The sequence below is a fragment of the Parathielavia appendiculata genome (assembly GCF_033297405.1).
Source record: "Parathielavia appendiculata strain CBS 731.68 unplaced genomic scaffold N657scaffold_2, whole genome shotgun sequence".
NCBI lineage: Eukaryota > Fungi > Ascomycota > Sordariomycetes > Sordariales > Chaetomiaceae > Parathielavia > Parathielavia appendiculata.
In genome coordinates, this window is record NW_026944221.1 from 28,387 (window position 1) to 54,855 (window position 26,469).

A 26,469-nucleotide genomic window follows, 5' to 3' on the forward strand; every position below is an offset into this window, starting at 1 on the left:
CAGGGGAGGCAAAGCCCACTTAAGACCCGGGTTAGCAGCGCTGGCTATGCATATATGTATGGGAGCAAGAGTTCCTCGGCTTCGCCGCATATGTGGAGGTATCTTTTGTGTACACGTATCATCTATCTGGTTACGACAAGCCAAGCGGGTGAAGCGAGCATCTTCACTTGGTCGTTGAGAGTCTGGCTGCGTCACTAGCCCTGAAAAAAAACATCATTATTCTTGCCACGGATATCAGCAGGCATCTCTAGGAAAACTTAGGCTCACCATCTTCTCAGGATCACGGGGATCTCTGTCGATTCACGCCTGATTCCTGACGGGTATTCGCCCAACAGTGGCCCATGGTATCATGGTTTCTGCCTTGAAATACAATCAACCCCTCCTCAACTAAAGAACTTCTTGAAGGCAGCCTTTTCCTTCGCGGCCCTAGCTGCGGCCGCCTTCTTGACCGTAGCCAGCTCAGCATTGATGGCCGTATCCTCCGGCGCAAGCTTCTTGGCCTGCTCCAGACTTTCGAGCGCGGCATCCTCGTCCTTCAAGCGCACCTGCGCATACCCGCGGCGATAGAGCGCCTTGGCTTTGTCCTTGTCCGAGATAGTCGAGACAGCCAGAGCGCTGTCCGCCGCACGGACGGTCTCATCCCACGCACCCAACTTCAGATTCATCAGCGCCGCGTTGCTGTTAAGGCTGACGCGCAGCGCGTCCATCTGCTGCTTCGTCTCGGCCGGCTCGTTGTCCAGGTCCGGGTCCTCGTTCAGATACCGGAGGCCCTTCTGGTACTTGTCGAGGGCGACGCTGAGGTCGCCGGCCTTGAAGGCCTTGTTGCCAAAGTCCTTGCAGTCGGTCGCAATCTTGAGAATCTGGGAGGCCGAGACAACCTCGTCGCCGGTCACTTGGTCCTCGGGAAAGTCTTCGTACTCGTCACCGTACGCGTCCGGCGCCTTGGTGTCGGCGCCAACGGCCTCGGACGGGGAGAGCTCACCGCAGTCGGCGATGATGGCGTCCTTGACGGGCTTGTCGGCCTGGGTCCGGAGGTTTTCGATCTGGCGCACCACCGACTTGCCGCTGAGGACTTCGCCGAACACGACGTGCTTGCCGTCAAGGTGCGGGGTCGGGACCGTGGTGATGAAGAACTGTGAGCCATTGGTTCCTGTAAAAGAGCGCAGAGAAGAGATTAGCAACCGTGGTTCCTCGAAGTGTTGGTGGGCAATCCATACCAGGACCAGCATTGGCCATGGACAGCAGGAAAGGACGGTCGTGCTTCAGCTCAAAGTTCTCGTCCTCGAACTTGGCACCGTAGATGGACTCGCCACCAGTGCCGTTGCCAGCAGTGAAGTCACCGCCCTGGATCATGAACTGCTTGATGACCCGGTGAAAGCTGGAGCCCTTGTAGTGCAGCGGCTTGCCGGCCTTACCGACTCCCTTCTCGCCAGTGCACAGGACGCGGAAATTCTCGGCCGTCTTGGGGACGATGTCATTGTAGAGCTCAAACGTGACGCGACCGGCCGGTTTCCCGCCAATGGTAATATCGAAGAAGACGCGGCTGCGAGCCGTCTTGGTCTCGTTGGTGCTCATGCTGATTTCGTGTGAAGTACGGGATCTCTGTCGACTGAATTGCGATTGCAGAAGCGAATCCTTGGGAGGGAAGTTAGCAAAGAGCGCAAAGGAAAGTAGCTGAGAATACGAGTGATACCGGGAAGACCAGTCAAGCGGGAAATGTAGGACGAAACGTCTGGTACTCAGCCTACTTTGCGTGCTGTCTCGTCCAGCGGTTTGCGCTAACTCGTGATGGATCTCTATGTGGAAAGCTCCGGTCTTCTACGGGCGGCTGGGAAGAACAGTTTCTGATTCTCGACGAATCAATAAAAAAGATGGTAAGAGCATATAGTGAGTTTTCCGGAGCAGAAGTTCGTCTCGTTTACCTATCGACTGACCGCAAAATAACAAGCTTCTGAGATACAAGTCTGAGCATGAGGCTTCGTGAAGCTTCGATATGGTGGGGCAACCACATGCAGGAAGGTGCTTCTAAGGTGGGGGAGGTTACACCGCAGCAGTCTAACTCCCTTAGGGAAAGCGGATCCGATGAGATCGAGCTGTCTACCTGCACTTACTCCCTTCACCTACCTGCACAAATTTACGAAGTAAGCCTAGCAGGAAGTGGGTCACAATGAAAGTCAACACCACCGGCCCTTCCAGGTTTAACCCGCACTTCAGGGCAAAAATATCGTACATCACCACTACGATCATTGCATATAATAAGATGAATTATCATCCTAGGGTGTGTTCTATTTTCGAGACCTTCGGTGGTTTGGACGTGTACTGTTTTCCGACCTCCCGACACACTAACTCCCGATAGTGGGACGCCAAGGCCGGCGCCGGCTCGGCCCTATATCCGGCGTTGAGGCAGGTCCGAAAACCGTGGAAACCCAACCATTTGAAGGCGACTACGACCGTGATCGGCCCAGGGATTTGGAGCTTGTAATTTGCTTTTGTGTAGACTGCTGTGGTTTCGGTTTTGTTAGTATGCACTGGTATTTGAGGCCTTCGATATAGAGAGATAGCGGTATTGGTGTCGAGGGTTCCCCACTTTCTGCGAAATTCCCTTTAATACGGACTATGTGCAGATAGATGCAAGGGTAAAGTGCAGATAGACAAGTCGGCTGAGATGGGCGCAGCCAGGACCCAGGTACTGTGAGAAACGGATACGTACAATACAGGCAAGGCGCGACTTTACGAATATCAGGTTCCTTCTGTCTTTCATGAACAAAACTGGAACCAAAATGCCACCAGAAGCTAGGCACGAGTCTCGCGATACCTTTTGTTGTTCGGTTGCACTTTCCTCTAAATTTTCGAGAGAAAACGCTGGGACCGTTCTTCGGTTCCAGGTCGGATCCCTTCAGCGACCGAGCGGTAATCAGGCTGACAATCCGCCGCCTTTGTCCTTCTTTTAATCGTTGTCCGGTTTTGGCGCTGCCGATAGCTCCAGCGTCACCTTCGAGAGTCAACTGCTGCACAAGGAATGTCGACAGCGGTAAGGTAAGCTCATACCGGACCGTCGTTGACCAATGCAACTTGCATCGTGGCCTGAAATACACCATTCCTGACCTTGTCTGCCGCATAACCCGCTTGTACTTTGCTGTAGAAGTGATCGTAAAGTCTCTTCGCCTCCTTTCCCCCCATTGCCCCGTGAAAGTCGGGTTTGCTGCCTTTTTTCGTCGACGCAAGGAGTGTGAACTGAGAAACTAGAGCGACCGTTAGAACTTGCACCAAGTGTTCATCCCGAGTCAAAACATCATACCACATAAAACTTCACCGCAGATGTCTTGGACATTTCTTTTCCACTGATTCCACCCAGTCAGAGGCACAGTGGGATATGGGGCTGGAGGGAAGAATCTTACGCGGGCCCCGGACTCATCATCCCACAGCTTCAACTTGAGCACCTTGGCAGCTAATGACTCCGCCTCCTTCTCGGTGTCTCCAGGTGCCACGGCTGCGAAGACAAGCACGCCTTGGCCGATTTTGGAGACAATTTCCTGGTCCACAGTGACCGAGGCCGAAAGGACTCTCTGAAGTATGGCTAAACGGGTTCCTTTTAGAACATGGGCAGCTCGGGGAACAAACCTGGGTGTTTGGATGCGGTATTGTGGGTGTACACACCTTTCATTTATGCGGCACAAACTCGGGCTGTTGCAAGTGACAGATATGAGTCGACAAAAAGGAGATGGTTAAGGTAACAACAGCATAGCTTCCATAGGGAACGCCGAATGGAAGGAAGGAAAGGCTGGCAGCGGGAGGACTACAACTGGGATCGAAATATATGACAGGTATACTCCGTAATGAGCGACTCGGCGATAAGATGGCCGTTTGGTGTTATTAATGCTCTCTTGAAACAACCTCCCTCCAAGCTCCAAAAGTTGTAGAGGCTGGGTTATGGCGGTCCGGAGTTAGATCCATCACAAGTACAATTCAGCTCTGGTGCCTTTGTTAGCGTGGAACCTGAAGATTTGAACTTCGCGTTTTAGCCCCTTTTGCTTTCGTTCTTCCTCTTGAGACATTATTAGTATATCGTTGTCTTCTCCTTTCCTCTTCTATTCAAATTTCACCTTTTGTCTTCCTCCTCCCTCTTCATTCTTGCGTTTGTCTTTTTTAACAGTATTTTTGGTCCGTTTCCCATTTCATGCATTTCATGTCTCGTGTCCGCCATGTGCCACGCTAACGAACGAACAGGGTTGAATTGTAAATCGGCCGCAAAAGGAAAGTGGGCTCTTCCAGTCTGCCTTCAGCTCCAGAGTAAATATTACGGAGTAATCGGAACTTTAATGCAACTCTGGTAGAACACTGAGAACTGACTATAACATCATGTGTGTAGAGATTGTGTAACAGTACTTGTATAAAACAAGATAAGAGAGTTGAAAATGCTTTCTAATGCTTAATCAACTGCCTTTTGGTTAGACCCGGCCAGTTTTGTTCGTTGATACGGTACTTCTGCAATCTTTTAAATATTGCCGCTAAAGGGCTTCCGTAGTAATAGCAGGCGCCAATCGCCAAGCGCCAGCCGCGTGCCGAGCTGACCTGTCACGGTCTGCGGATAATCGCCATCTCCATCTACATTGCCATCGCAAACCGTTTGCAGGTTGACCACTGCTGCCCCGAAACACAGGACGAGATCAACAGATTCCGAGCGACCTCCTCCTGTCATTCTAGCAGGTAAGTGCTTGTGGCCGAGCGACATGGGCCGGGATGTGCGTCCCGCCTTTGCATGGAATCATTTGCCGAGCTGGGTTGACGTTGGATGTTGTTTCCGCGATACCAGTCGACCTCTTCACCCGCACACAAAGTACGAAACCAGCCGCCCGGCTTTTTGACCGGGCCAACGAGCAATTTCCCTTGGACGAGATCGACCCTTCCGTAAGCCATCCTCGGTTCGCGGACCATTGCCGACACAATGGCCGCGCGAAAACTACAACAAGAAGTCGACAAGTGCTTCAAGAAGGTGGCCGAGGGTGTCGCCGAATTCGAAGCCATCTACGAGAAGATTGAGCAGTCAACGAACCAGGCGCAGAAAGAGAAACTAGAAGACCAGCTCAAGCGCGAGATCAAGAAGCTGCAAAGGCTGCGTGATCAGATCAAGACATGGGCCGCCAGTAACGATATCAAGGACAAAGCGCCGCTCCTGGAGCAGCGTCGCCTAATTGAGACGGTTTGTATTCCAATCGGCCGCGTTGCCTGTGCTGGCCAGCAGACTTACCCGTCTCTGTAGCAAATGGAAAAATTCAAGGCGGTCGAAAAGGCCATGAAGACCAAGGCGTACTCGAAAGAGGGGCTCTCTGCGGCTGCCAAGCTGGACCCTAAGGAGCAGGCCAAGATGGACGCAAGCGACTTCTTAAGCAGCATGGTCGACGAACTGGAGCAGCAGATCGAGACCCTCGAGGCCGAGAGCGAATCAATACAGGCAACCATGAAGAAAGGGAAGGGGCACGCCGCCAAGGCGGAGCGCATAGCCGAGATCGAACGCATCATCGAGCGGCACAAATGGCACCAGGGAAAGCTAGAGCTGATCAGGCGCTCGCTCGAAAACGGGGGCGTCGAGGCCGACCAAGTCAACGAGCTGGGGGAGAACATCAAGTACTACGTGTCGGACGGCATGAACGATGACTTCATGGAGGACGAGACTATGTACGACGACCTGAACCTGCAGGACGAGGAAGACCAATACGGCATGAATCTGGACAACGACAGGGTATCCTCCCAGGACACCCAGTCGATACAGGACGACGCGGTTGCCGAACCCGAGCCGAAGCCAGCGAGCGCGCCCGCTGGTAAGCAAAAGAGTGCGGTGGATGCAGTGGCGGGATCGGCTGCCCGGCGGCCCTCGACTCAGCTCAAATCACCCCTTCCCACGCTCGCAACGGTCCACAGCACACCGCTACCGACTCTCAGCAGCAACAATGGCGCCTCGGCCAATACTGGCATGAAGCCGGCAGCGCCGCCGGTCAGGCTCGCTGGCGAAGGCCTGAAATATGCCAGCGCGGCAGCGGCAGCGGCGAACAATGTCGGTATCGCCCCATTACCCCCGCCGCCATCAGCGACACCAAGTGCGGGCGCCCAGGCCAGAACGAACGCAGCGGACTCGCCAGGTGTTGTAACGGTACAGCCGGTGTCACACGTCGCCAGCACAACCACCGCACCGGCAGGAAGCTCAACACCGGTCCCTCAGACGAGCAAGGCAGCGGCAAAGGGCAAGGCGGTGGCGCAGCCTGCCGCCGTGGATGCAGCCGAATCTGCAAAAGGTTTGGGTGATCAACCGAACTGTTGTGATCCATAGGTGTGCTAACTTTGGCCTCTACAGCAGCGCAAACAAACGGCGCGACCAATGGTATCAGGCCGGTCGACGAGGCGGACGAGGAACCAGAGTCGATATACCATCTGCCCGCGTCTCTGCAGGATTTGGTCGAGTCATTCGAGGTGACCAAGAAGCGGCCCGCGCCCCTAAACGCCCCCACAACGCAAAGGATGCAAGCCTTATCAGAGGCGAGCAAACCGGGCATCCTGGACGCCGAGCCGCCACGAAACTACCAGCCCGACGTCAAGTTCCAGACGCATACTCGATTCCCTCAGGAGCCGCTGTCCATTTTCGACGATCCGCGGCTCTATTCCCGGATTGATCCGGACACGCTCTTCTACGTCTTTTACTACAAGCAGGGCACGTACCAGCAGTACCTTGCGGCGCGGGCGCTGAAAGATCAGAGCTGGCGGTTCCACAAGCAGTACCAGACTTGGTTCCAGCGGCACGAAGAGCCCAAGTCCATCACGGAGGAGTTTGAGCAGGGGACGTACCGCTTCTTTGACTACGAGAGCACATGGTGAGACGAAATATCCCGCGGCTACATTGGTGTGGGATAGGAGCTAATTTAGAACAGGATGAACCGGCGTAAGGCTGACTTCAAGTTCGCGTATAAGTTCCTCGAGGATGAGGTCTGAGTGCGCTCCTCCGTGTGCGGAGGCGGCATCCTTCAGGTCAAGGAGCCAGGCAGGCGGGGGAGGAGGACAAGGCGGCCTGGTGAGTAGGTATGGAGTATGCTTCGGTGTTCGGTATGAGTAAATGGCATCCCTTTCTGGGGCAGGACCCGGCTGGGTTACGGTACGCGGCCGCGTCACCAGTTCTCCCTCCGATGGACGGCAAAAGACAAGACACAACGTATTGCCTCCGCCGATTATCCCTTCCCAGTGGTTTACCTGAAAGCTGTGCTGTGTCGGTCGGTCTCCCAAAGTTGGCTTGCCCGCCACTTGCCCAGCTGCCGCTGTCGTGCAGCCTGAATCGATCTCTACTATGACAGGAAAAGAGCAAAGAAACGGGAACAAAACGTCAGGAAGGAGGCGAATGTGTCGCTGATAGCGGACCCATGCAAAGCGGATTGAAATTGTGCTGTTTGCCTGTTTCCCTGGGCCTCTCTGCCTCTACCTTATGTATGGTGTGAGCCCACGAATCTGCCTAGGGGATCCGAGTGGGGATACTTCCGGGCGAGCGTGGTGAAGGTGCTGGGCGCTGCATGACATACCTCGGTGCCGGATCTGGAACGCAAGACCCTCGGTTGAGATGGGCCTTCGTGGACTTCGGCGGGTGCCGTCTCGACTCTCAAGATGAAACGACATCTGCGCCCTGCGGTACCCGTGAGTCCGTCCTTTAAAAAAAAAAAACAACCCCAGGCTCCCTTCCGGATAGCGCAGAACTCATGGCCTTCGGCTCCATGTTCCATTGTAGAGTGAATCCGGCCAAGGTACAGGGGGCGCAGCTAGGGCGCAGCTTCTTGCTGCATGGGGTATGATAGGTCCTCACCTGGAGCTCCTCGACCTCCAGGCACCGAGGTACGGAGTACTTCAAGGCACATTGGCTGCGTTCCACACACAAACACTGATTTCTAGAGTCGGTCTCACTCGATTGACGAATTAGCAGACATCTTGGGGTTTTTAGCGAAGGTGAGCTCCTCAGACCGAGAGCTGCAGGTTAGGCGACAGCAAGTGGGGCCTTTTCGGAGACTTTTTCGACTTGCGCTTCTCAGACATCTTTCAGTCGCACCGAACGAAGGCAACGCCTTTAAGTTGCTGATCTTTTGCAGCCACCGCCTAGTCGCATCACTTCTACCAGCTCGCTCAATCAACAAGTGGGTGACAAGCCGCAGTATTGATTCCTTGCGACCTCGGCCGTGTCGCATTCTTTCACTGCCTTTCAGTGCTCTCGGTCTGGGATCTCGTCCGTTCTCGTCATGCGGCGGACGGCGGACGTTATCTCGTGGTTCGCACGAGGCTGTTAGTCTACGCCGCCTGCCAGGAGTCGCGCTCCGCGTTCCATCAGGCTGGACTGGACTTCTCTTGCTCTGTCCGCCACGAGGCTCGTCCTACCCACCCGTATCTACCCCACACAGGCTGTGTCTTGCCAGGTTGCAATCCAGACTCGGCAGTCTGCAGTCTAGAGTTCCTAACTGATGACGATAGCCCGGACTCTGGCGACCCCTTGGCTTCAGGTCCAAGTGTGACCTGCCAAGGCAATGTATCAAAACGGCAAGCCGACAAGAAAGAGCTGGCTGTTGCCCCGTTTCGAAGCTGGTTAAGCTGAGTCGAGGTGCCCAGCTCACCTTGGACTTCCATCATTTCTATTCCGTTTCCGTCGCTTGTCCCAAGCTAAAACACGGCGAGAAATGTATCCTTCGCTTCCGCCGGGCTCTGAAGGAAGGTCGGGATCGAATCTGGAATCAGGCCTTGGCAGTGAGGCTCTCCTTAGCTGACGTGAGGCCCCCTCTCTTCGCCCACCGAGACCTACTCGGAGCATTGCGGCCATCGGCGTGGCTGTGAATGTGATAGCCGCGTCTTTGCCTTCGTGGTCCGGTGATCAAGAGGGTAAAACAGTGGAGGAGGATACGCTGCTACAGAGGCTCTGGTCTAGCCAGCCGCCCGGTCTCTGGCAATTGACGCCTTGATTACAACGATAAGCACCTTCGGGTTGGCGTTGCCTCGAATCTCTGGTCCGGTCTGTGTTAAAGCTTCTCCCCTCAACAGGTGTCGCGTGCTCCATGCGGGATATACTGCAGGCTGTGGCCGTCTTGCAGCGCCTTTCCTGTTCTGATACCCTCCATCTCGACCCTCGCTCGCCTTACCTACGGTGAGCATTGTGTCGTTCCGCCTCACTCCGCGGTCCCTAGCAAGGGCTTGCTTCCAGTCGTCGCGACATATGGGCTATGGAATAACCGGTCCATATTGCACGGGGCCAGCACACCACACCATTCATCTGCTCAGCTCTCTCCACCGCACTCGATAGTTTCTTCATCTATACTGTCTCTCTTCTGGCTGGAAACTCCAGCCGCTGAGGGCTGGCATCCAAGCCTTGTCCTCGGGTCAACCGGTCAAACGGTACGGTTCCGATCTAGTAAGCATCTTCGACTCAAACTACCGACGGCTTTCATGGCTGCGCATCCGGATTATTCTTATTCAGCGACATTCGGCCGTTTTCCAGGCCAAGATGGCGGCTGGGATGTTTCACTCAGCATGGAGAGGAGTGAATCCCAATCGACCAGCTGTACGGTCGACAGCAACTACACGGCTAGCGCTTCGTTTTCAAGACTCTCTTCGCCGACAGAGTACTCGTCAGAATCCGCTTTTTTCATCGATGATGACTACCTGCACTGCCAGGCATCGTCATACCCGGACCCAACGTCTTTTGACGAGCTCAGGAACGCCAACCACATGCTTTCTGCCACCGGGTCTCAGTACCAGGAAAGCGACCACCACATGCTTTCTGCCACCGGGTTTCAGTACCAGGAAAGCGACCACCACTTGCCCCGGGTGCCGCAGTTGTCGAGCGCTTCACAGCCGCTCAACTCCCAGGCGAGCATTGAGAAAGCCGCATGGCGCGCCACTCTGGCTGCAAACTCGCTTGTCATAACCCGGCCGTCGTTTGGAGACCACGGCCCATCAGTTATCACCTTTGAGGCGGTCGAAGAAGCCCTCCAGAGGCAACTGGAGCAGGGCTTTGAGGAACCGGTTCGCCCGGCCGTGCAGGACATTCTCTACCAGGAGCTTTCCCCTCGCTTCCATAAGATGGATCTCTTTCACGCTGAGATGACCAGGATACTGGAGGAGGCGGCCTACCAACTACAGATACGCCTCCAGGGCCCAAAAGTGATCGATATATGTTACTATGCCATCGTAGCAATCCTCGCCAGGTTGATCCGGATTCCGGAATGTGCTACGAACGCTGCGAATTCCGAGTCTGTCGTAGGTACCGACGAACCACCGGCCCGGTAAGTTGAGAGAGCTTTTCTCTCCTCGATACCGCCCCTTCGTCCCAGCTGACAAGCAACCCCACCTCTAGAGCACCGTCCGAGAAGGAGAGATTCAAATGCCACAAATGTAACAAGACAGCCGGCCGGCAGGCCGACCTCGAGCGCCACTTCAGAATCGTGCATCTCGGTGACGACCAAAAGGTCAAGTACCTGTGCGACTACAAGCGATGCGCCCGACACACCCTGCCCTTCTTCCGCCAGGATCACTTTCGCGACCACCTGCGCATCTACCACAAGGAGGACCTGTTGCGGCGAGGCCACAACAAGGCCGACCAGGCCTGGTGGGCGTCCCGCGCCACGCAAGCGTTGCAGTGCGGCTGGTGGCGCTGCAGCCGGTGTCTCGTCCGGGTCAGCTTGGGCAAGCATGGCTTTGTCTGCCCCGGCTGCGGGAACCCTTGCGAGAAGGAACGGCAGCACTACCGGACGACGATCTTGGACTGATGTTTGAAGCTTCAGGGCAAACCCGGAAGGCAGTACCATATCAACAACAGCACCGTGAAAGGACATTGTTGACCCGGTGCTCCTGCTTCTGGCCCGAGACATGCTTATCCTTCCTGATCCTTTCCTTCGCACTTAGGTTCATGTGTTTTTCCCGGCGGCTCAACAGCCCGTTTTATGACCCACCTCTGTTACTGCTTATGGAAAGGAGTTCTTATTCGGTTTTAATAAGCCATCACAGTCTGGCCGGCCTGACCTCAGATCCCCAAGTGGAGCAACACCGGCCGGTAGCTCGACTGCTGGGATATAACAGGGAGTGGCTTTTTTTCTGGTATACCGACCCAATCCAACTTCAATTGACATTCTGGGTAACTGGGTTTCTTTTGTCTTTCGGTTCGGGAGGCTCTCCACGGATTATTGGAGACTTGTGTGCGTTATGATGGCGTTGGCTTAACATGTTATGGCGGCGGGGACAGCGCAAGGTTCTGCTCTTGATCTGCTGAAGCCTCCATCATCCAGCTCTCTTACGCTGAGAATGGAACGGCGGCTTCGAAATCCACGTTGTGGGTGGGAGACGGCAAGGGCTATGTATCAACGTTGTACGTTTTCCACATGATGGCTTTGAAGATAGACAGGATTGTGCGTGGCCTGAGAAATGGCTTTCTTCTTGTGGTTGGAAATTGGAGCACTCAACTGGCAGCTTTTTGTACGACCGCTCTGTGGGAGAGGAGGATGAGTCAGGAATATTTACGATATCGGAAGTGTGTTTTCGACTGTCTTGTCCTGGCACGCATTCCACGCACAATGCTAAACCTGAAACGTTTCGCATGGCTGAGATCTCCTGTCAGTTATTTCAACGGCATCATGTTGCCTACGGGAGTCTTAATCATGCTCTGATGGCTGTCCTGTGTCCGGCGATATCCGCATGCTTATCGCCGGCGGCTCGGCATTCGTCCTTCGGATGAGCAGGAGCTGTCAATCCCCGCAATCTGCGACACCTTCAAGCCCCGCTCTCGGGGAAGGGCTTTCCCCTTTTGGGTAGCCTGATCAATTCGTCGCTTTGGTGAGTATCCGTATGCACATAATTTTCCCTCCGATCACCGGACAAATATTGAGATATTATGAGAGACGGGCCGTCTGAACACCAAACGAGTACGGCGAGTATAATCTCTTCCCATTATCGCCGTTGCCCCGCAAACAACTGACTTGCGGTACTCTTCTGACTTTGCTGCTTCTCAGCCCCAAAGCAGATATATCCTTCGCGTCAACAATCAGAATCGGTGCACTACCTCACGGCTAGCGCCGGGTTCTCCCAGTTTTGAGCTCCAGTTCTCCAAAGTACCCGTAGCTTCCTCAGCTTCAGTTCCTCTTTGCCGGGCCCAGTTACCGCGGCCCACCACGCACATCCAATCAACATCCTACGTGACGGATCGTCGCCTCTGCTTCCTCGGCTTTCGTTCACCGGGCCCTTTCTTTCACTTGCTAGTTCCAGCTCCGAAAGGCCGACCCTGCGCTCACGGGCGGCCCGATCCGGCTCGGTCTCGACAGCCCGACCCCCTCCAGCAGCCAGGCTTCATCTTTTAGACTTCACTCCTCCTTCTTTTTTCACCATGCCGCCTGTCGCCACAGCAGCCTTGCGTGCTTCCCTTCCAGGCGCATCTCGCACTGCCTTCCGTCCGCTCTCCAGCAGCTTCCGTGTCACGACTTCGCCGGCCCTCCCACGCGCCACCCCGGTTTTCGTCTACTCGCAGCTCAACCGTCGCACAATGGCCACCGACGCCCCCGTCAAGATCAAGGTCAAGAATCCCGTCGTCGAACTCGATGGCGATGAGATGACCCGTGTGATCTGGAAGGACATCAAGGAGAAGTTCATCTTCCCGTACCTTGACATTGACCTCAAGTATTACGACCTTGGGCTGGAGTACCGTGATGAGACCAACGACAAGATCACTCTGGATGCTGCCGAGGCCATCAAGAAGTACTCGGTGGGCGTGAAATGCGCCACTATCACCCCTGATGAGGCTCGTGTCAAGGAGTTTAATCTCAAGCAGAGTACGTCGGGACCTCGCCCTGCTTCCCGGTATTTGGAACGGTTGCTTAGATAAGAACGAGGCTTGATGAGCTAACGTGCCCGATTTTTGTTCCCAACAGTGTGGCTTTCTCCGAATGGCACCATCCGTAATGCTCTAGGCGGCACCGTCTTCCGGGAGCCCATCGTCATCCCCCGTATTCCGCGTCTGGTTCCTGGGTGGAAGAAGCCCATCATCATTGGTCGCCACGCTTTCGGTGACCAGTATCGGGCGAAGGACCTTGTTGCTCCGGGTCCGGGCAAGCTCACCATGACTTACACCCCTGCCGGCGGCGAGCCCCAAGAGGTTGAGGTATTCGAGTTCAAGAACGGTGGCGGCGTCGCGCAAACGCAATACAACACGGACGAGAGCATTACCGGCTTCGCGCACGCCAGCTTCAAGCTCGCGCTCGACAAGGGCCTGCCGCTCTACATGAGCACCAAGAACACCATCCTCAAGAAGTACGACGGTCGCTTCAAGGATATCTTCCAGAAGCTGTACGACACTCAGTACAAGGCCGAGTTTGAGGCCAAGGGGATTTGGTATGAGCACCGCCTGATCGATGACATGGTCGCTCAGATGATCAAGAGCAGCGGCGGTTACATCATGGCGTTGAAGAGTGAGTTGCCTGCCTGGTTGCGACTCTGCGGTCTCTCTCAAGCGAAACTGACTCACTTGACAGACTATGACGGTGACGTCCAGTCCGATATTGTCGCCCAGGGTTTCGGCTCCCTGGGCTTGATGACCTCAGTGCTCATCACGCCCGACGGCAAGACGTTCGAGTCCGAGGCCGCGCACGGCACCGTTACCCGCCATTACCGCGAGCACCAGAAGGGCCGCGAGACGTCCACCAACCCCATTGCCTCCATCTTTGCCTGGACGCGCGGTCTGATTCAGCGTGGCAAGCTCGACGAGACCCCCGAGGTCATTGCCTTCGCAGAGAGCCTCGAGCGGGCCTGCATCGACACGGTCGACATTGACGGTATCATGACCAAGGATCTGGCTCTTGCCTGCGGCAAGACCGCCCGCGAGGACTACGTCACTACGGGCGAGTACCTCAGCGCTGTTGAGCGGAGGCTGAAGCAGAGCCTGAAGGAGAAGCTCTAAGCAAGGAGTTTAATGACAGCGGCCGGATGTCGCCCGAGTTTGTCGGGCTGTTTGCCTTCGGAGTCGGCACGGGAAGAATCAGAATCACACGTTTAACAACATATCGACAGCCCTGTGTACCGGCCGGCGCATCAAGCTGGGACGAAGGTCCTGTTCGGAGGGGCTTTGAAGAACAAAGTCTCGTCTGTTTTGCTTGGCTGTCTAGCATGGCATGTTGAGGGTTGTTCAAGATATGTAGTCCCTTCTTGGGTGAGAGTGTCCTTGACTTGGACATCAGACACCTTGGAGATGTATATGCCGGGTGCGTTGAGCTCTTGCTTATAACGCTTTCTGTATATAATGTATACCGTCATCTTGGAGCAGCTAGCAATAAGTTCCCCGTATTGACCTCCAGTTTTGGATCGTCATCTTATTTCCACTTGGTTCATCGCAGGATGACTGCCCGACGAACCTTTCTCTACACACTTAATGAGTCTGTCTAGGTTGTGGTTGTAGGTTGAAAAACTCTATGAGCAATTGCATATGATTACAAACACACGAGAAAAAGAAGACGCCGTGCCCACGCCATTTTCACTCACCACCAAGCAGGTCCGATCTACGCCTGAACCCCATACTACTCCCCTGCCTCGGAATTTGCAACAAATCCCAGTTGAGAACTCTTCATCGATGCGTCATACGTCAACCCTTGATGATGTGCCAATAATACACGCCGCCACATACGGCCCTCTACGGCGCTTGGAGGCCTGGGAAGAAGGAGAGACAAAGAACCCATCGGTCAAACTCGCTCTTGCACCTGGATCTTCCTCATGAGAATCCCCTCCCAAGTCGACTCGTCACAAAATACTCTTCCGTGGTATTCCCTTAGGCGCCGCCGGCGTCCTCTCGGCACCAGCACCGCCCTCGCTCTTCCGCTTCTTCTTGGCGGGCCGACTGGATCCGCCCTTGGGTCTATACCCGGGATCGTCGTCCACGACCCTCTTGCGCTTTCCTTTTCCGCCGCCCATTGCACCACCGGCGGGGGTGGTCATGGCACTCCCGCCGTCGCCGCCATAACCAAACTCGTCGTCCGGACCCTCGCCAAAGCTCTCGGCAACAGCAGCGGCAGTAACCCGACTGTGTGCGGTGCTGGCGCGCTTGCCGCGCGTCGAGCCGGTCCCTGCTGTGCCTCGCGGGGTCCGCTCGCCTTTGGCACCGCCGCGGCTGCGTGCGGACCCGTGGTGACCGTCGTGGTGGTCGCCGCCGCTGCCGTTTTCTTTGCTGTCGTGGTGCTGCTCGGCGTCCTGCAGAAATGTTTTGGGCGCGTACTTGCGCAGCCAGTTGTAAACCGAGATCGGGTTGCGGACGGCAAAGTCGCGCTGCGCGTCTTTGGGGTTGGGGCGGTCGGTGTGGGCTAGCGGAGCGAGGGTGGGAAGCGGAGGAATTGGGTCTGTTGTAGTTTTGCGAGTGCCGCCCGTGGCGGCTTCCTCGATTGCTAGATGGGTGTCGAGTTCCCAGATGTAGTTGTCGATGTCATCGGCTGCGAGGAAGGTGGGCGGGTGGAGCTGGCCTTGGGCTGGGTCGGCGGGCGAGTCGCGGCCGGCTTCGAGGTCGGCAACAAGTTTTGGGAAGCGCTCGGGCGCCGAGGAAAATCTGAAGTGCGGTACCTCCCGGAGGAGGTCCTTGTAGGCCTTTGCCGGCGCGGGACCCGGCGGAGGGGTTGACGGCCGGTCGATGTCGAGAAGGAGCGAGTCGTCATCTGAGGGCAAATCGAGGCTCAGGTCTATCCGCTTCTCAGGCGGGATCTGGGCTGAGTTGTTGACATCGAGGAGGAGATCGAGTAGCCGGCTGGTGAGGGGGTGAGCGGAGCTGTCCTGTGAGAAAGCAGAGGGACTTGACAAAGCGTACTCATTTTGTACCGCGAGCCGCCGGGCCGTGGCCAGTGCCTTCTGTTCAAGCTTGTAGAGTTCTTCACCCTCGTGCATCTTTTGGTCAAAGTTGATGCGCATCTTGCGGTATTTCTTCTTCCATGATCGGTATGTTGGCCTGTCGTCGGCCATTCTGACGTCGGCAGAATCGTCTTCGGCTTTTACCTTCATGTCGAGTCGGCTGCGCGCAACAACCTCCATGTGGTAGTTTGGATAATGTTTGAAGTTGCGATGTGTTTAGTGACTCAAGAATTTGTGCGAATTGGAGTTTTAGAAGTTTACGACAGCGTTTGGAACGAGGGCGGTTGGCGGTCTGTGCTGGCCAGGAGGCGCCGAAATGCAGAGATGAACGAAGGGCTGAGTCGTCGAACTTGTCATGGCGTTTGCAAGCGCGTTGTCAATCTAAACCCTGCAACATGTCTTGGAGGAGCGTTCGCACCGTACGTAATGTAACTAACAACCAAATTGAATACGGTATGAATCAACAAAGTTCTGTACGGGTGAACCACATTTGAAACATTGAAAAATCCACTGAACCTGAAATTCCACGAACACCAAAACCCAGAGAATCCTGGCCGCAGCTTTGCAACTCCCACTACTCAATCTTAACTCCCTCGCATGCTCCGCTCGCTATCTCCCAAGATGGCCGAAAACGCAGCAAAGCGCCTCAAGACCGACAACGGCGTGGTCGCCATCGGCACGCACAACGGCCACTTCCACGCCGACGAGGCGCTGGCCGTGTACATGCTGCGTACGCACATCCCTCTCTATTCGGGCGCGAAGCTCGTCCGCACGCGCGACCCGGCACTCCTCGCCGAGTGCCACACCGTCGTCGACGTTGGCGGCGAGTACGACCCGTCCCGCAACCGCTTCGACCACCACCAGCGCTCCTTTTCCACCACTTTCCCCGGCCGCCCGACCAAGCTCAGCAGCGCGGGGTTGGTTTACATGCACTTTGGGCGGGAGATCATTTCCAGACGGTTGGACCAGCCGCAGGCCGAGGAAGACAGTGAGCAGGTGGGGCTGGTGTGGCGCAAGATTTACGAGAGCTTCATCGAGGCGCTGGACGCGCACGACAACGGCATCAGCGTGTACGACTCGGCGGGGCTGGCGGCGGCCGGGTTGGAGAAGAAGTTTTCAGACGGCGGGTTCACGCTCGGCGCCATGGTCGGCCGGCTGAACCCCAACTGGAACGATCCGATCTCCGACAACCCCATCGCCGCGCAGGAGGCCGAGGACAGGCGGTTTGAGCTGGCCAGCCAGCGCATCGGCGAGGAGTTTGACCGCGACCTAGAGTACTTTACGCGAGCCTGGCTTCCCGCGCGGGAGGTGGTTGCCGAGGCGTTTGCGGGGCGGCACGAGTACGACAGCGAGGGGCGCATCCTGGTGCTGAAGCGCCAGTCGGCGCCGTGGAAGGATCATCTCTACAGCCTGGAGGAGCAGCAGCCCGGGGCTGGCAAGGTGCTCTACGTTCTCTATCCCGAGAAGTCCGTCCCAGATGCCAAGTGGAGGATTCAGTGTGTACCAGTCGCCAAGGACTCGTTTGAGAGCAGGAAACCGCTCCCTGAGGCGTGGAGGGGTTTTCGCGATGAGGAGTTGGATCGCATCTCTGGAGTGAGTGGCTCAGTTTTCGTCCATGCCTCGGGTTTCATTGGCGGGAACAAGACGTTTGATGGTGCCCTTGCGATGGCGAAGAAGGCGCTCGAGATCTGAAGGGTGTCGTACAAACGTTACCCGGGCGGCTGCGTCGCTGCCCAAGCGGTACAGTCGTGGACATCACGCACAACACAAGCCGCTGGGCAACCCAGGGGCCGAGCGCCTGTGCAGGCACGGAACAGTGGTACACAGGCTCCCTGACGGGAAATGGCAACACAAGCACACTTTTAGCTGATTCACCATCCCGACGGTTCGCCTGGAAGTTGAATTGCGCTTCATTCTGGCTGAACCCATATCAGATTTGGCAGACACACATCGCCCAAAAATCGACTGCGCTGCTACCGACCAGGAAGCTTACATGTAGTACAAATCGCAAAGAAACCTCAACCTGAGGGGTTTATCGCTTCCATATTGGCGCCCTCTCTTCGCCGTGGTCTCATACATGCCCATTATCTCGAAAGCCATGTTTCTGTAGCTGACCGCGCAATCTCTCCACCGGCGCCAAATAGGCGAGAAGATAGGAGAAGTGGTGGTGCTGAAAAACGACCGGCACCTCATTGCTGAAGAAGGAAAGGGAAGCCAAAACTAACTCGCGCGTGAACGGGAGAACTACAAAACAAAACCGACGTCGAAACTCAGCCAACTCGATTTCCGTTCTCCCCTTGATCCTGCCTCCCTTGTCGTCATCATCCGCAAGAATCATCCAAGCCAAACCCCGACGCCGCGAATCGTTTTCGTAAACTCGTAAGTCGCAGTCTGTCCAGTACGCTGGTGCGACGTCAAAAGCCCTCTCAAGGGACACGTATCACATCCTTGTTACCTGAAGATGGTAGGAAGACGCTAAGACTCGACTGTTCGTGTAGTTGTGGAGGACCAGAAGCGTACTTCACCGCCGCACGGGGAGTTCCTGATGCTCACTGGCCGCCGTTGTAGATGCTGCCGGGGGGGCGTTTGACGGCCCGTGCTGCTGCTGCTCCTGCTGTTCTTCAGAGCCGGCAGCACCCGTCTCGATGTCTTCGGCGCTGGTCTCGCGATGGAGGAAGCTGCTCTCCTTGACAGGGCTGCCGGCTTGCATGCAAGCGTGATGTTGATGATGGTGGTGGGGATGCAGCAAGCTTCCGATGCCGTTGGCACCGCTGACGGGGCTCGAGAGATGAGGGATGTTCTCGGGCACGGGGTGCTGGCTGCCCACGGCGCCCGTGTCGACGCTGTCGCCCTTGCCGGCCTTGCTCATGGCATAGTCGCCGCTGTCGAAGTACTTGCGCTCCTTGAGGTGCTTCGCGAAGTGGTCGCTGCGGCTGGGCAGCTTGCCGTACAGCCGGAAGAGCCGCTGCTCCTCGGGGGAGAGGGACTGCGGGGTTGGGTGTTAGTGGTCGGCCGACTCGAAGCTCGCGGCAATGCTGCTGGAAGCGGTCGATGGGGGTATGTAGACACACCTTGATGTCGATCTTCTTTGCCTGATGAGGGTTCATGTCTGCGGCTGTCCTGGAAGCCTGCGGGCGATGTGTGAGTATGGATCGCTCGATTGTTAAGTGTGAACCCAAGCCTCGAAGTGTCCGAGATGGAGGGGTAGAATAAAGCTCGCCAAGGGTGTGGAAATCTTTCGTTGTAGTCGTTGAATCTGGTGGATCTGGAAGCCAAGATGCCGTACTACTTGCCTGACGATGACTTTGGGCGGAGGTAGGTCTGCGCTGCTCAGAACCTCAGGTGTCAATGATCGTTGGTGCAGGTGGGTGAACTGGTGTGCTTGCCAGAGTGGGGGGTGGAGTTTAGTTTTGAGTATTCGTCACCTGGCCCGTTTCCCCTGGGAGTTCTCAATGGTCTTTTGCTAACACAATTGACCGGCTATGAAGGACGACTCGGAGTGAATGTATCATAGTAGGTGTTTTGGAAAGTCAAATGACTGGAAGGCGGGGTCATCTTCACCAACTAGCTTTGTGTTTTTTCATTTTCACTACTGCATCATCAACAATAGCCCTCCGTTGACATTATCTCAGTCAGGGGTGCTTTTCCTGGAAATGAGATTCATGCAGTTGCTAGGGCAGTCCAGTCCGGCTGTTAGAGTTAGTGCGGTACCTTAGAATCTCAATGATGATACGCCCAGATCGGCTAATGGTCCCTGCACTTGCAAGTCAAGGGTGCAATGCCCTCCAGCATGCTTCCACGTTGGGTTCTGCAGTCTCTAACCACAACCGTACCACTTGCGATTTGGATGTTTGTTTAGGAACCTATATGAGTCAGATACCTATGGCTTGGTGGACCATGTTACTCTAGCTGGTACAATATTTCCAAAAGTCACGCCATTGGTGTTTCAGCCTGCTCTCAACTCATGCATGGCATTTCTTTGGCACCGACTGATGTCGGCGGGACTGATGAGCTCGCAGACAGGGCTTTACCAGAGTGATCAATGGCTCTTCGTATCTACCTATTTCTAGGGCATACCTGTAAGTTATCCGGAATGAACCAAGAGTCACCAGGCCTGAGGGTGCAACACGGCCTCCAACGTAAAACTCCAAAGCAATGCAAAGACCTCCAGTTCCAGCCCGCTCCTAAGCAGCAGCCATGAAACAACCACCATAGCCTACCCATCTCCACCACTCTAATATCCACCGCCCGAGCCGGACAGAGCCAGCAAAGCAAACATGCCCCCCATGACAGGCCTAGCGACAAAATACGGCCCTTTCTCGGGATACCCGCCAGTCTGCGAGTCGTACAAATCGGTCATAGCGCGATCCGACGGCGTTGCCCCGACCCAGCGCGCCAGTTTGGAGATGAACATGTCGCGCGTTGGCTCGCTCGCGACGGCCGCTGCGAACATTTCCCAGTCCGACTTGGTCCAGGTGTGTCGCGTGTCGAGCGGCACGCCAAACTCGTTGGCCACCGTCGGGTAAAAGTTGCTCTGCATGTCATAGATGGACTGGGGGATGAAGTTCAGGTTGAGCAGCTTGTCGGCGTATATGTTGTAAAGGAGGCCTGTTTGATTGTGGTGGGTTAGCTTTCTATGCCGAGTAGAGTGAGAAAGGATGACAACAACAGGGGAGGGTTTACGCACCATAGCTGTCGTTGTCCCCGTAACTAAGCGTTGTGTGAGGGGGGCTCGCTTGAGAGTTGATGCCCAACTCTTTCCAGCCCTCAAGGTATTTGTCGGCAATTTCCCCAAATCGATCCTTGTTGTTGGTGAGCTGGGCGATCTGTGACATGGCCTTGAGCCCGATGATGCCCTTGATGGCCAAATTGGTCTGGTTTCTGCAACAAGGAAGAAAAGACTCGTCAGCACGCAGAGCCGGCGTCCCGAACAGTACAAGACGACTTACACCAAGGTCCCCGCAAAGTCATCTGTGCTCAGCTGATCCGCGGGGATTAGGGACTCCTCCACCAGAAACCGCGCCCATTGGGCCAGTCTGGGGTAGTGAGCCTTGAGATAGCCAACGTCGCCGGTGCGCTGGGCATAAGCCAGAGTCATGATGATCATGTTGCCGCATTCCTCCAGCGGCATTGGCTCGTCGTTCCCCTCGGGATAGCCCCTAGCAACCGGGAAGGTTCCGAGATCGTGTTCGGCGTAGTCGTTGGGATATGCTCCGCTCTCTTGGTTCTCATACAGCGGATCAAGAAGATACCTACCCAACGTCGCGTTGAGATACATGAAGATCGGGTATGCTGGGAAGATAACATCAACAGTTTGGATATCGCTGTTCGAGCTGATCTCCTTCAGAAAGATATACGGCTTCGACGGCGTGCCCGCATACTGAAGTGCCCCAAAGGTTTGGCGGACGGCAAGTGTGGTGACGATGGCGTAGTCCTTTCCCGCAGCGTTCTCCGAGTCGGTCTGGATCCGCTGGTCAAGAGCCGAAGACACCTCGCGGGCATGCCCGTAGTCGTTGTAGAAAGCAACAACTGCCGAGATTTCGTCCTTGTAGTAGGATGACCAGAGTCCTGGCACCAGCGCCAACTCGCCGCTCTCGCCTGCAAAGTTGATGACTTGCTCCTGGACAAGCCCGAGTGTGAGAACCCTCTCCACCTCGCCTCCCTCCACCTTCCCCAGGTTGTGGGAGAAGGCAAATACCGGCCTTCGCGATTAGCTAGAAGCTCTTTGAGTGTCAGAGAGGTGCTGCAAACCGAACTTACCATTGCTCGCTCACCAGCCTGTAGTTTGACTCCTTCACATTGGCAAGAACCCTGTTGCTTGCAAACTGCCCTCGCACCGCCGTGTCTTGCCCGATCTGCCAAGTCAACTGCTCATGCAGCGTCAGCCGGCTGCACACCCCTGATCGCCTTCTCAGTACTTACACCTGTGTCGGAGCGAGTTGCCAAATACCAATTACCCCAGCTGGCAATTTCGTTTGATTCCTTGAACTGCTCTTGGTTTTTGCGGTAGAACTTGTGGTAAGAAATGTCGCCGGAGGTGCTGGTATCCCACTCGACGACCTGAAATACATCGCCACTGGCCCATTCTGTCGTCCCACTGCTTGTTAGCCAAGTGAACACAAAACAGAAATACAGTGAAGGGGCTGGAGTACCGCCAGAGACATCCATGTAGACCTGGACATCGTGAGGCGCCCCGTCACTAGATCTCGTCTTGACGGAAATGTAGGAAAACTGCTGGGATTGCCTCGCCATGTCGTCCGGGTACACGGGTGACAGGAAGGTGACGATCATGGTCACTTTTCCAGCAACGTCGAAGGTGAAGATGCTCTTGGTCGACGTGTACTCGAGCGACAACTGCGTGACATGGGATGGGCCCGGTGCCCCGCCCATCCAGTTGTAGGCCACCCCATCAACAGCCACCAAGCCTTGCCAGCCCAGAATGTTGCCGCTGTGAGAAGTTTTCAGTCATACGGAGTCAACACAGAGACAAGCCTGATGAGAAGAGGTGATTTTCTTACGTCCAATGCCGGGGCCAGGAACCTGGAAGGATAGCCCCAGACCCGCCCTGAAGCCAGGCGTTCAGGTATGGTGACCTGACGGCCAGCGGCACAGCCGGCGGCCTTGCCGGGGTGAAGTCCGGGGTGAAAGCCGGAGCGGCAAGAGAGGGGTTGTTGACCATTGCGGCCAGGGCAGCCAACGCTGTCAAGAACCGCATATCTTTCAAGTGAACCAGGGGTAACGATGGTGGCAGGATGATAGAAGGGAAAAGAAAACAGCGAGGTTCTACGGTCCTGATCTCGTAGAAGTAAATGTAAGAAGATATAAGAAGGGGGCCTTCTAGAAGGTTAAGAGACCCAAATACCCTGGCGGTGGAGAACCGGAGTTCTGAGGATAAGGGAAAGGGCCGAATCAGGAGGGCAGGGATTTTGTATACGGACAGCAGCATCGAAATAGGAGTACAATGACAGGAATGAGAATATGGGGCAAGACTCACCAGCGGTGATACAGCAGCAGGTGAGCAACAATGAAGAGTATTGGGCGCTAAGGTTCTAGTCCTTCATAGGCAACCGCCAGAGAGTCAAAAGAAGAACTGATAACCAGAAGCAGAGGGTGATGGCGAGAGCCAGACATTGCTCTCTCGCGATTGTGACAAAACCTAGTTTCCGGGTGTTCGACACGGAGTACTTGCCGGAGCCATCCACCGCTACCGTTCGGTCGGCCCAAGAACCATCCACGTGCTCCCAAGCCGGGCTGTATGGTGTAGGACAAGAGATGAAGCTCGTGTCCCATTGCCAAGGATCAAGGCATGCCAAGGCGGCTACTTCACGAGGTGGGCATGTCGTGACATATCCACGCGCATAGCTGTGCGGCCAGACGAGAGGGAACCCGGTCAGGAGTTGTAGGCACGCCTGGGTTGGATCTGGCTGCGAACCCAATGACTCTATTCTGCAGTCACGCGGAGGAAATGAGGCCCAGCAGCCAAAGGCAGCGCAAAGAAGCACTTGTTCGTCTCAACATTCTTTCCTTGGTGAAAGTGATGAGCGTTATTCCACATGTCCGGAACCAGCTAGTGACGCGGGTGTGGGGACTCGGGATTAGGATGAGAATCATTGCGGGAAGAGGTTGGCGGAGGTTGTGCCCGGAATGAACCCTAGCGGCAGCTTCAGGATTCTGGAAACCCGACAATCTTAAGAGAAGATCAGGTACTTATGGTGTTGGACGCACCCGAAGACAGTGGCCGCTATAAGCGGTCAGCGTGGGAGTAGTGAACCGGGCGTTGTAGAACAGGAATACCACGCCGCCGCATGGTCCGAAACATGCGAGGCTTGTGAATGCAACGACCTTCAGAACCATTGACAAAACGAATATACTCTAAGCTGTCGTTGTTAGGTAGCTGCATGTTGTTCCTCTGTGATGTGGGTTTCCAGAGGCGGCATTGCCGTCGTCGAAGTGGATAAAGCTACTTGATAAGAAATGAAGTTGGAAGTCGACGAGCAAGAGCTGCTCCCTGCAGAACAGGGCTGCAGGGGTCGAGCCCAAAGGCCCTGCAAGAACGTTACTATTCTATAACAGGAAAAGCGCGTGACAATTCAAGCCCTGCATAACCCAGCTGCACCAACCGAACCATTCCTCTCCACGAATAACGTTGCGCAACTCCACGAAAGTTGATAAGTTCGTCACCATCACTGAGCAGAGTGTCATGGGCCGAGACAGTGTCACGTCAGGCACCGGCACCGCCTGCCAATTGATGTGGTGCTTGTGACCCAGAAGGCAGGTGGCCATGTTCGAGGTTTGACAACTACCAAGGAGTATTTCTGAACATAACAAACCACCGCTTCGACTCGATTCTCCTCTACGTATAGAATATCCCCGACTGACTTTGCCAACCGTGAGAAATCAAGCATGCCGGTAACGGCTCGGGCCGGGCAGTATCCGGGACATCTCTTGGAATTATGGCACCGGAACAGGAAGGCGGCGGCTACTATACAATTATGCATCAAGGTCACCGGTGTCGAGCGAACCACGGCTGAGGTTCTCTGCTGTACGCCTCGAACATCTCTTGTTCTTGAGTTGTTTTACAAAGGCGTAATAGTCGCGACGTGAACGCACGATGCGCCGTGCACTCTGAAATGCAGCCGCCCTGCTTGCAGCTGGTCCAATGGCCGCAAGTTCGTCTCTTGCGAGGCCGGAGCATCTCGAACCGCCCTCTAGAAAACCAGGAACCATGATGCGCAGCTAGGACAAGTTCCCCAAGCGGAGCGCCAGCTGTATGCTGTGAAACCCTCGGCCGTGGAGCTGGCCTTCAGTTCTCGACGTCACCACACGTGTCTGTGTTTGCAGACAGCCCAGTACGACATGGTGACGGGCGCGTGGGAAGCGGTGAAGCGGTCGTGGTCCGGGCATGACATATCCGGCGCGGGACGACCTTCCCATGACCCTTCGTATGCCAGCGAAAGACTCTTGAGGCACAGACCGGAGCCAGACTCGGCGACCATCTCGGGGCGCCAAGTCTTGTTCCACCGCCTGTCGGCCTCCGGAGAAGAAACCAACCCTGAACTAGGCACAGCTTGGCTAGGTTCTCGAAGGAGCCCGCCATCTGCGGAGATGGTAAACGGTGATACATGTCATACCGCACATCCACCGGTAGCCGGGCCTAATCCACTGACACTTGATCCCCTCTTTCAGAGTGGGCATCCGGTGAAACCTCGCAGAATGCAACCGGCATCGGGACGTTCAGGAGGACTGACACCAGGTACTGACCATGTCTCAAACGAGGTCTTTCGTTCCACAAACAGGCCCTGCCTCAACCCTACAACCCTTCCCTGGCCAGCATCTCACCAATGTCAAGATAGAAGGCCACGGCGTTGAATCTATGGAGCGGCGAAATTACGTCAGAACAGGCAATGCGAGATCATGGTGGTAGGGATATACTTACGACGGCGGATGACCCATCACCTTTTGCACTGTGAACCGCAGTCTGTTGCTCCAGTTGATCAAGTCAAGGTGGTTGACTCCCAGGAGCGTGCCCTTGTAAGTGCCCCATTTGCTGCTCTCGACGCTGACCAGGCCGTCGTTTGGCCCCTCACGCTCTTTGATAACACGATGAGAAAGACGGAACGGGCTCAGCAGCGGCGGCCGGTAGCGGACCATGGCGCCGTACGAGAAGTAGCGCACCGTCGTGTCGTCGGGCGTCGTTGGGTTGAACTCCTCGTTCATGTACCGCCTCGTCAGCTCGGCAAAGGCGCCCGGCTCCCACCCCGTCGTCCGCTCCCAGGCTGCGTACAGGCGGGGCAGGTAGTTGGGGCCGATGGCGTCAATGAGGTAGTCGGCGAACGAGCTGCCGTGGTGCGGGGTGCCGACGGTGGTGAGGGACTTGACGTCGACGCTGGCAGGCTGGAGCTGCGAGATCATGTAGCGGGCGTCTAGGCCGCCCATGCTGTGGGCGATGATGTTCACGCTCTTGCCCCTGGCCTGCGCCTCGATGTCCTCGGCCAGCTTGGCGGCGCGCTTCTCGATGGAGCCGCTTGGGGGCACCGAGGCGGTGATGACTTCAGCGCGGTTGGCGCTAAGCGCGTCCTTGATGCCGCGCCAATAGCTGATGCTGGGCAGGTAGGATCCGGCCAGCTTGAGCTCGGCGAATCCCAGCAAGCCGTGGGCGAGCACGATGGGGTGTTTGGGGGTTTCTATGGCGCAACGTGTCAACCACTTCGACCGAACCAGATTGGCACCGGGGAATCCGTGCGGGAGCCATACGGTAGCTGTCTTTGAGCTGGGCGTATTCATCGGCTATCTCTCTTCCCATGTCCTTGATCCGCGCGTCTGTTGGTGCCAGGCGGCGGCAAAGCGGTGCATAGGCGCTGAATTGCCGTTTTGGACCTGCACAGGCTGCAGGTCGACACATCGTCAGAGTTCCTGCATGATGAGCGCGGGGAGACCGACAAGCCACGGCCAGCCCACCCATCTGTTTGTTTGTTTCTTGCTGTCTGCTGCCCACTGTCCACCGATTTCTGTCAATGACTGAGAAAACGCGAGCGCAATGTGCGGGATTATTCGGCCCTGATATATTTTGAACAAAATCTCACTTGATTCGCT

At 55.8% G+C, this 26,469-nt stretch overlaps 10 protein-coding genes across 10 annotated transcripts; 4 read left to right on the top strand and 6 right to left on the bottom strand.

Annotated features, from left to right (window-relative positions):
• Positions 1–15: 15 nt before the first annotated feature.
• On the bottom strand, positions 16–1,870 carry N657DRAFT_610583 (uncharacterized protein). Its single transcript, XM_062790334.1, has 3 exons — positions 1,697–1,870; positions 1,218–1,639; positions 16–1,150 (listed from the first exon to the last, which is right to left on the bottom strand). Exons 2-3 carry the CDS (start codon positions 1,573–1,575, stop codon positions 384–386), a joined length of 1,125 nt encoding a protein of 374 aa, XP_062650438.1. The 5' UTR covers positions 1,576–1,639; positions 1,697–1,870; the 3' UTR covers positions 16–383.
• Positions 1,871–3,042: 1,172 nt separating this feature from the next.
• N657DRAFT_653123 (D-tyrosyl-tRNA deacylase) lies at positions 3,043–4,699 on the bottom strand (the record flags this gene model as incomplete). The annotated part of the gene is made up of 4 exons (XM_062794375.1): positions 3,043–3,242; positions 3,299–3,341; positions 3,399–3,577; positions 4,657–4,699. 4 exons carry the CDS (start codon positions 4,697–4,699, stop codon positions 3,043–3,045), a joined length of 465 nt encoding a protein of 154 aa, XP_062650439.1.
• Positions 4,632–7,434, top strand: N657DRAFT_640528 (uncharacterized protein). The gene is made up of 5 exons (XM_062791983.1): positions 4,632–4,707; positions 4,814–5,200; positions 5,261–6,290; positions 6,350–6,863; positions 6,921–7,434. Exons 2-5 carry the CDS (start codon positions 4,946–4,948, stop codon positions 6,979–6,981), a joined length of 1,860 nt encoding a protein of 619 aa, XP_062650440.1. The 5' UTR covers positions 4,632–4,707; positions 4,814–4,945; the 3' UTR covers positions 6,982–7,434.
• A 2,022-nt stretch (positions 7,435–9,456) lies between these two features.
• On the top strand, positions 9,457–10,778 carry N657DRAFT_661066 (uncharacterized protein; the record flags this gene model as incomplete). The annotated part of the gene is made up of 2 exons (XM_062795079.1): positions 9,457–10,269; positions 10,344–10,778. The coding sequence occupies 2 exons, from the start codon at positions 9,457–9,459 to the stop codon at positions 10,776–10,778; spliced, it is 1,248 nt and encodes a 415-aa protein (XP_062650441.1).
• Positions 10,779–12,385: 1,607 nt separating this feature from the next.
• Positions 12,386–13,951, top strand: N657DRAFT_564508 (isocitrate dehydrogenase NADP-dependent; the record flags this gene model as incomplete). Its single annotated transcript, XM_062788284.1, has 3 exons — positions 12,386–12,827; positions 12,927–13,463; positions 13,527–13,951. 3 exons carry the CDS (start codon positions 12,386–12,388, stop codon positions 13,949–13,951), a joined length of 1,404 nt encoding a protein of 467 aa, XP_062650442.1.
• An 833-nt stretch (positions 13,952–14,784) lies between these two features.
• On the bottom strand, positions 14,785–16,026 carry N657DRAFT_565261 (uncharacterized protein; the record flags this gene model as incomplete). The annotated part of the gene is made up of 2 exons (XM_062788344.1): positions 14,785–15,775; positions 15,836–16,026. 2 exons carry the CDS (start codon positions 16,024–16,026, stop codon positions 14,785–14,787), a joined length of 1,182 nt encoding a protein of 393 aa, XP_062650443.1.
• A 471-nt stretch (positions 16,027–16,497) lies between these two features.
• On the top strand, positions 16,498–17,568 carry N657DRAFT_630659 (metal-dependent protein hydrolase; the record flags this gene model as incomplete). Its single annotated transcript, XM_062790991.1, has 1 exon — positions 16,498–17,568. One exon carries the CDS (start codon positions 16,498–16,500, stop codon positions 17,566–17,568), a length of 1,071 nt encoding a protein of 356 aa, XP_062650444.1.
• Positions 17,569–18,068: 500 nt separating this feature from the next.
• Positions 18,069–19,370, bottom strand: N657DRAFT_171232 (Endosulfine-domain-containing protein). Its single transcript, XM_062786075.1, has 4 exons — positions 19,163–19,370; positions 18,948–19,004; positions 18,397–18,862; positions 18,069–18,331 (listed from the first exon to the last, which is right to left on the bottom strand). The coding sequence occupies exons 2-3, from the start codon at positions 18,981–18,983 to the stop codon at positions 18,398–18,400; spliced, it is 501 nt and encodes a 166-aa protein (XP_062650445.1). The 5' UTR covers positions 18,984–19,004; positions 19,163–19,370; the 3' UTR covers positions 18,069–18,331; position 18,397.
• Positions 19,371–20,110: 740 nt separating this feature from the next.
• Positions 20,111–22,591, bottom strand: N657DRAFT_565902 (DUF1793-domain-containing protein; the record flags this gene model as incomplete). Its single annotated transcript, XM_062788390.1, has 7 exons — positions 20,111–20,484; positions 20,564–20,757; positions 20,826–21,578; positions 21,637–21,743; positions 21,799–21,962; positions 22,029–22,324; positions 22,395–22,591. 7 exons carry the CDS (start codon positions 22,589–22,591, stop codon positions 20,111–20,113), a joined length of 2,085 nt encoding a protein of 694 aa, XP_062650446.1.
• Positions 22,592–25,308: 2,717 nt separating this feature from the next.
• N657DRAFT_565350 (alpha/beta-hydrolase) lies at positions 25,309–26,338 on the bottom strand (the record flags this gene model as incomplete). Its single annotated transcript, XM_062788351.1, has 2 exons — positions 25,309–26,060; positions 26,131–26,338. 2 exons carry the CDS (start codon positions 26,336–26,338, stop codon positions 25,309–25,311), a joined length of 960 nt encoding a protein of 319 aa, XP_062650447.1.
• Between the last annotated feature and the right edge of the window lie 131 nt (positions 26,339–26,469).

Excerpts from the sequence above, each read along its gene's own strand:
- N657DRAFT_610583 (XM_062790334.1), bottom strand. The coding sequence starts at position 1,575 with ATGAGCACCAACGAGACCAAGACGGCTCGCAGCCGCGTCTTCTTCGAT. Across the intron at positions 1,151-1,217 it reads CATGGCCAATGCTGGTCCTG|GAACCAATGGCTCACAGTTC; the intron begins GTATGGATTGCC and ends GCTCTTTTACAG.
- N657DRAFT_640528 (XM_062791983.1), top strand. The coding sequence starts at position 4,946 with ATGGCCGCGCGAAAACTACAACAAGAAGTCGACAAGTGCTTCAAGAAG. Across the intron at positions 5,201-5,260 it reads AGCGTCGCCTAATTGAGACG|CAAATGGAAAAATTCAAGGC; the intron begins GTTTGTATTCCA and ends CCGTCTCTGTAG. Across the intron at positions 6,291-6,349 it reads TGCAGCCGAATCTGCAAAAG|CAGCGCAAACAAACGGCGCG; the intron begins GTTTGGGTGATC and ends TGGCCTCTACAG.
- N657DRAFT_171232 (XM_062786075.1), bottom strand. The coding sequence starts at position 18,983 with ATGAACCCTCATCAGGCAAAGAAGATCGACATCAAG. Across the intron at positions 18,863-18,947 it reads CAAAGAAGATCGACATCAAG|TCCCTCTCCCCCGAGGAGCA; the intron begins GTGTGTCTACAT and ends CCAACCCCGCAG.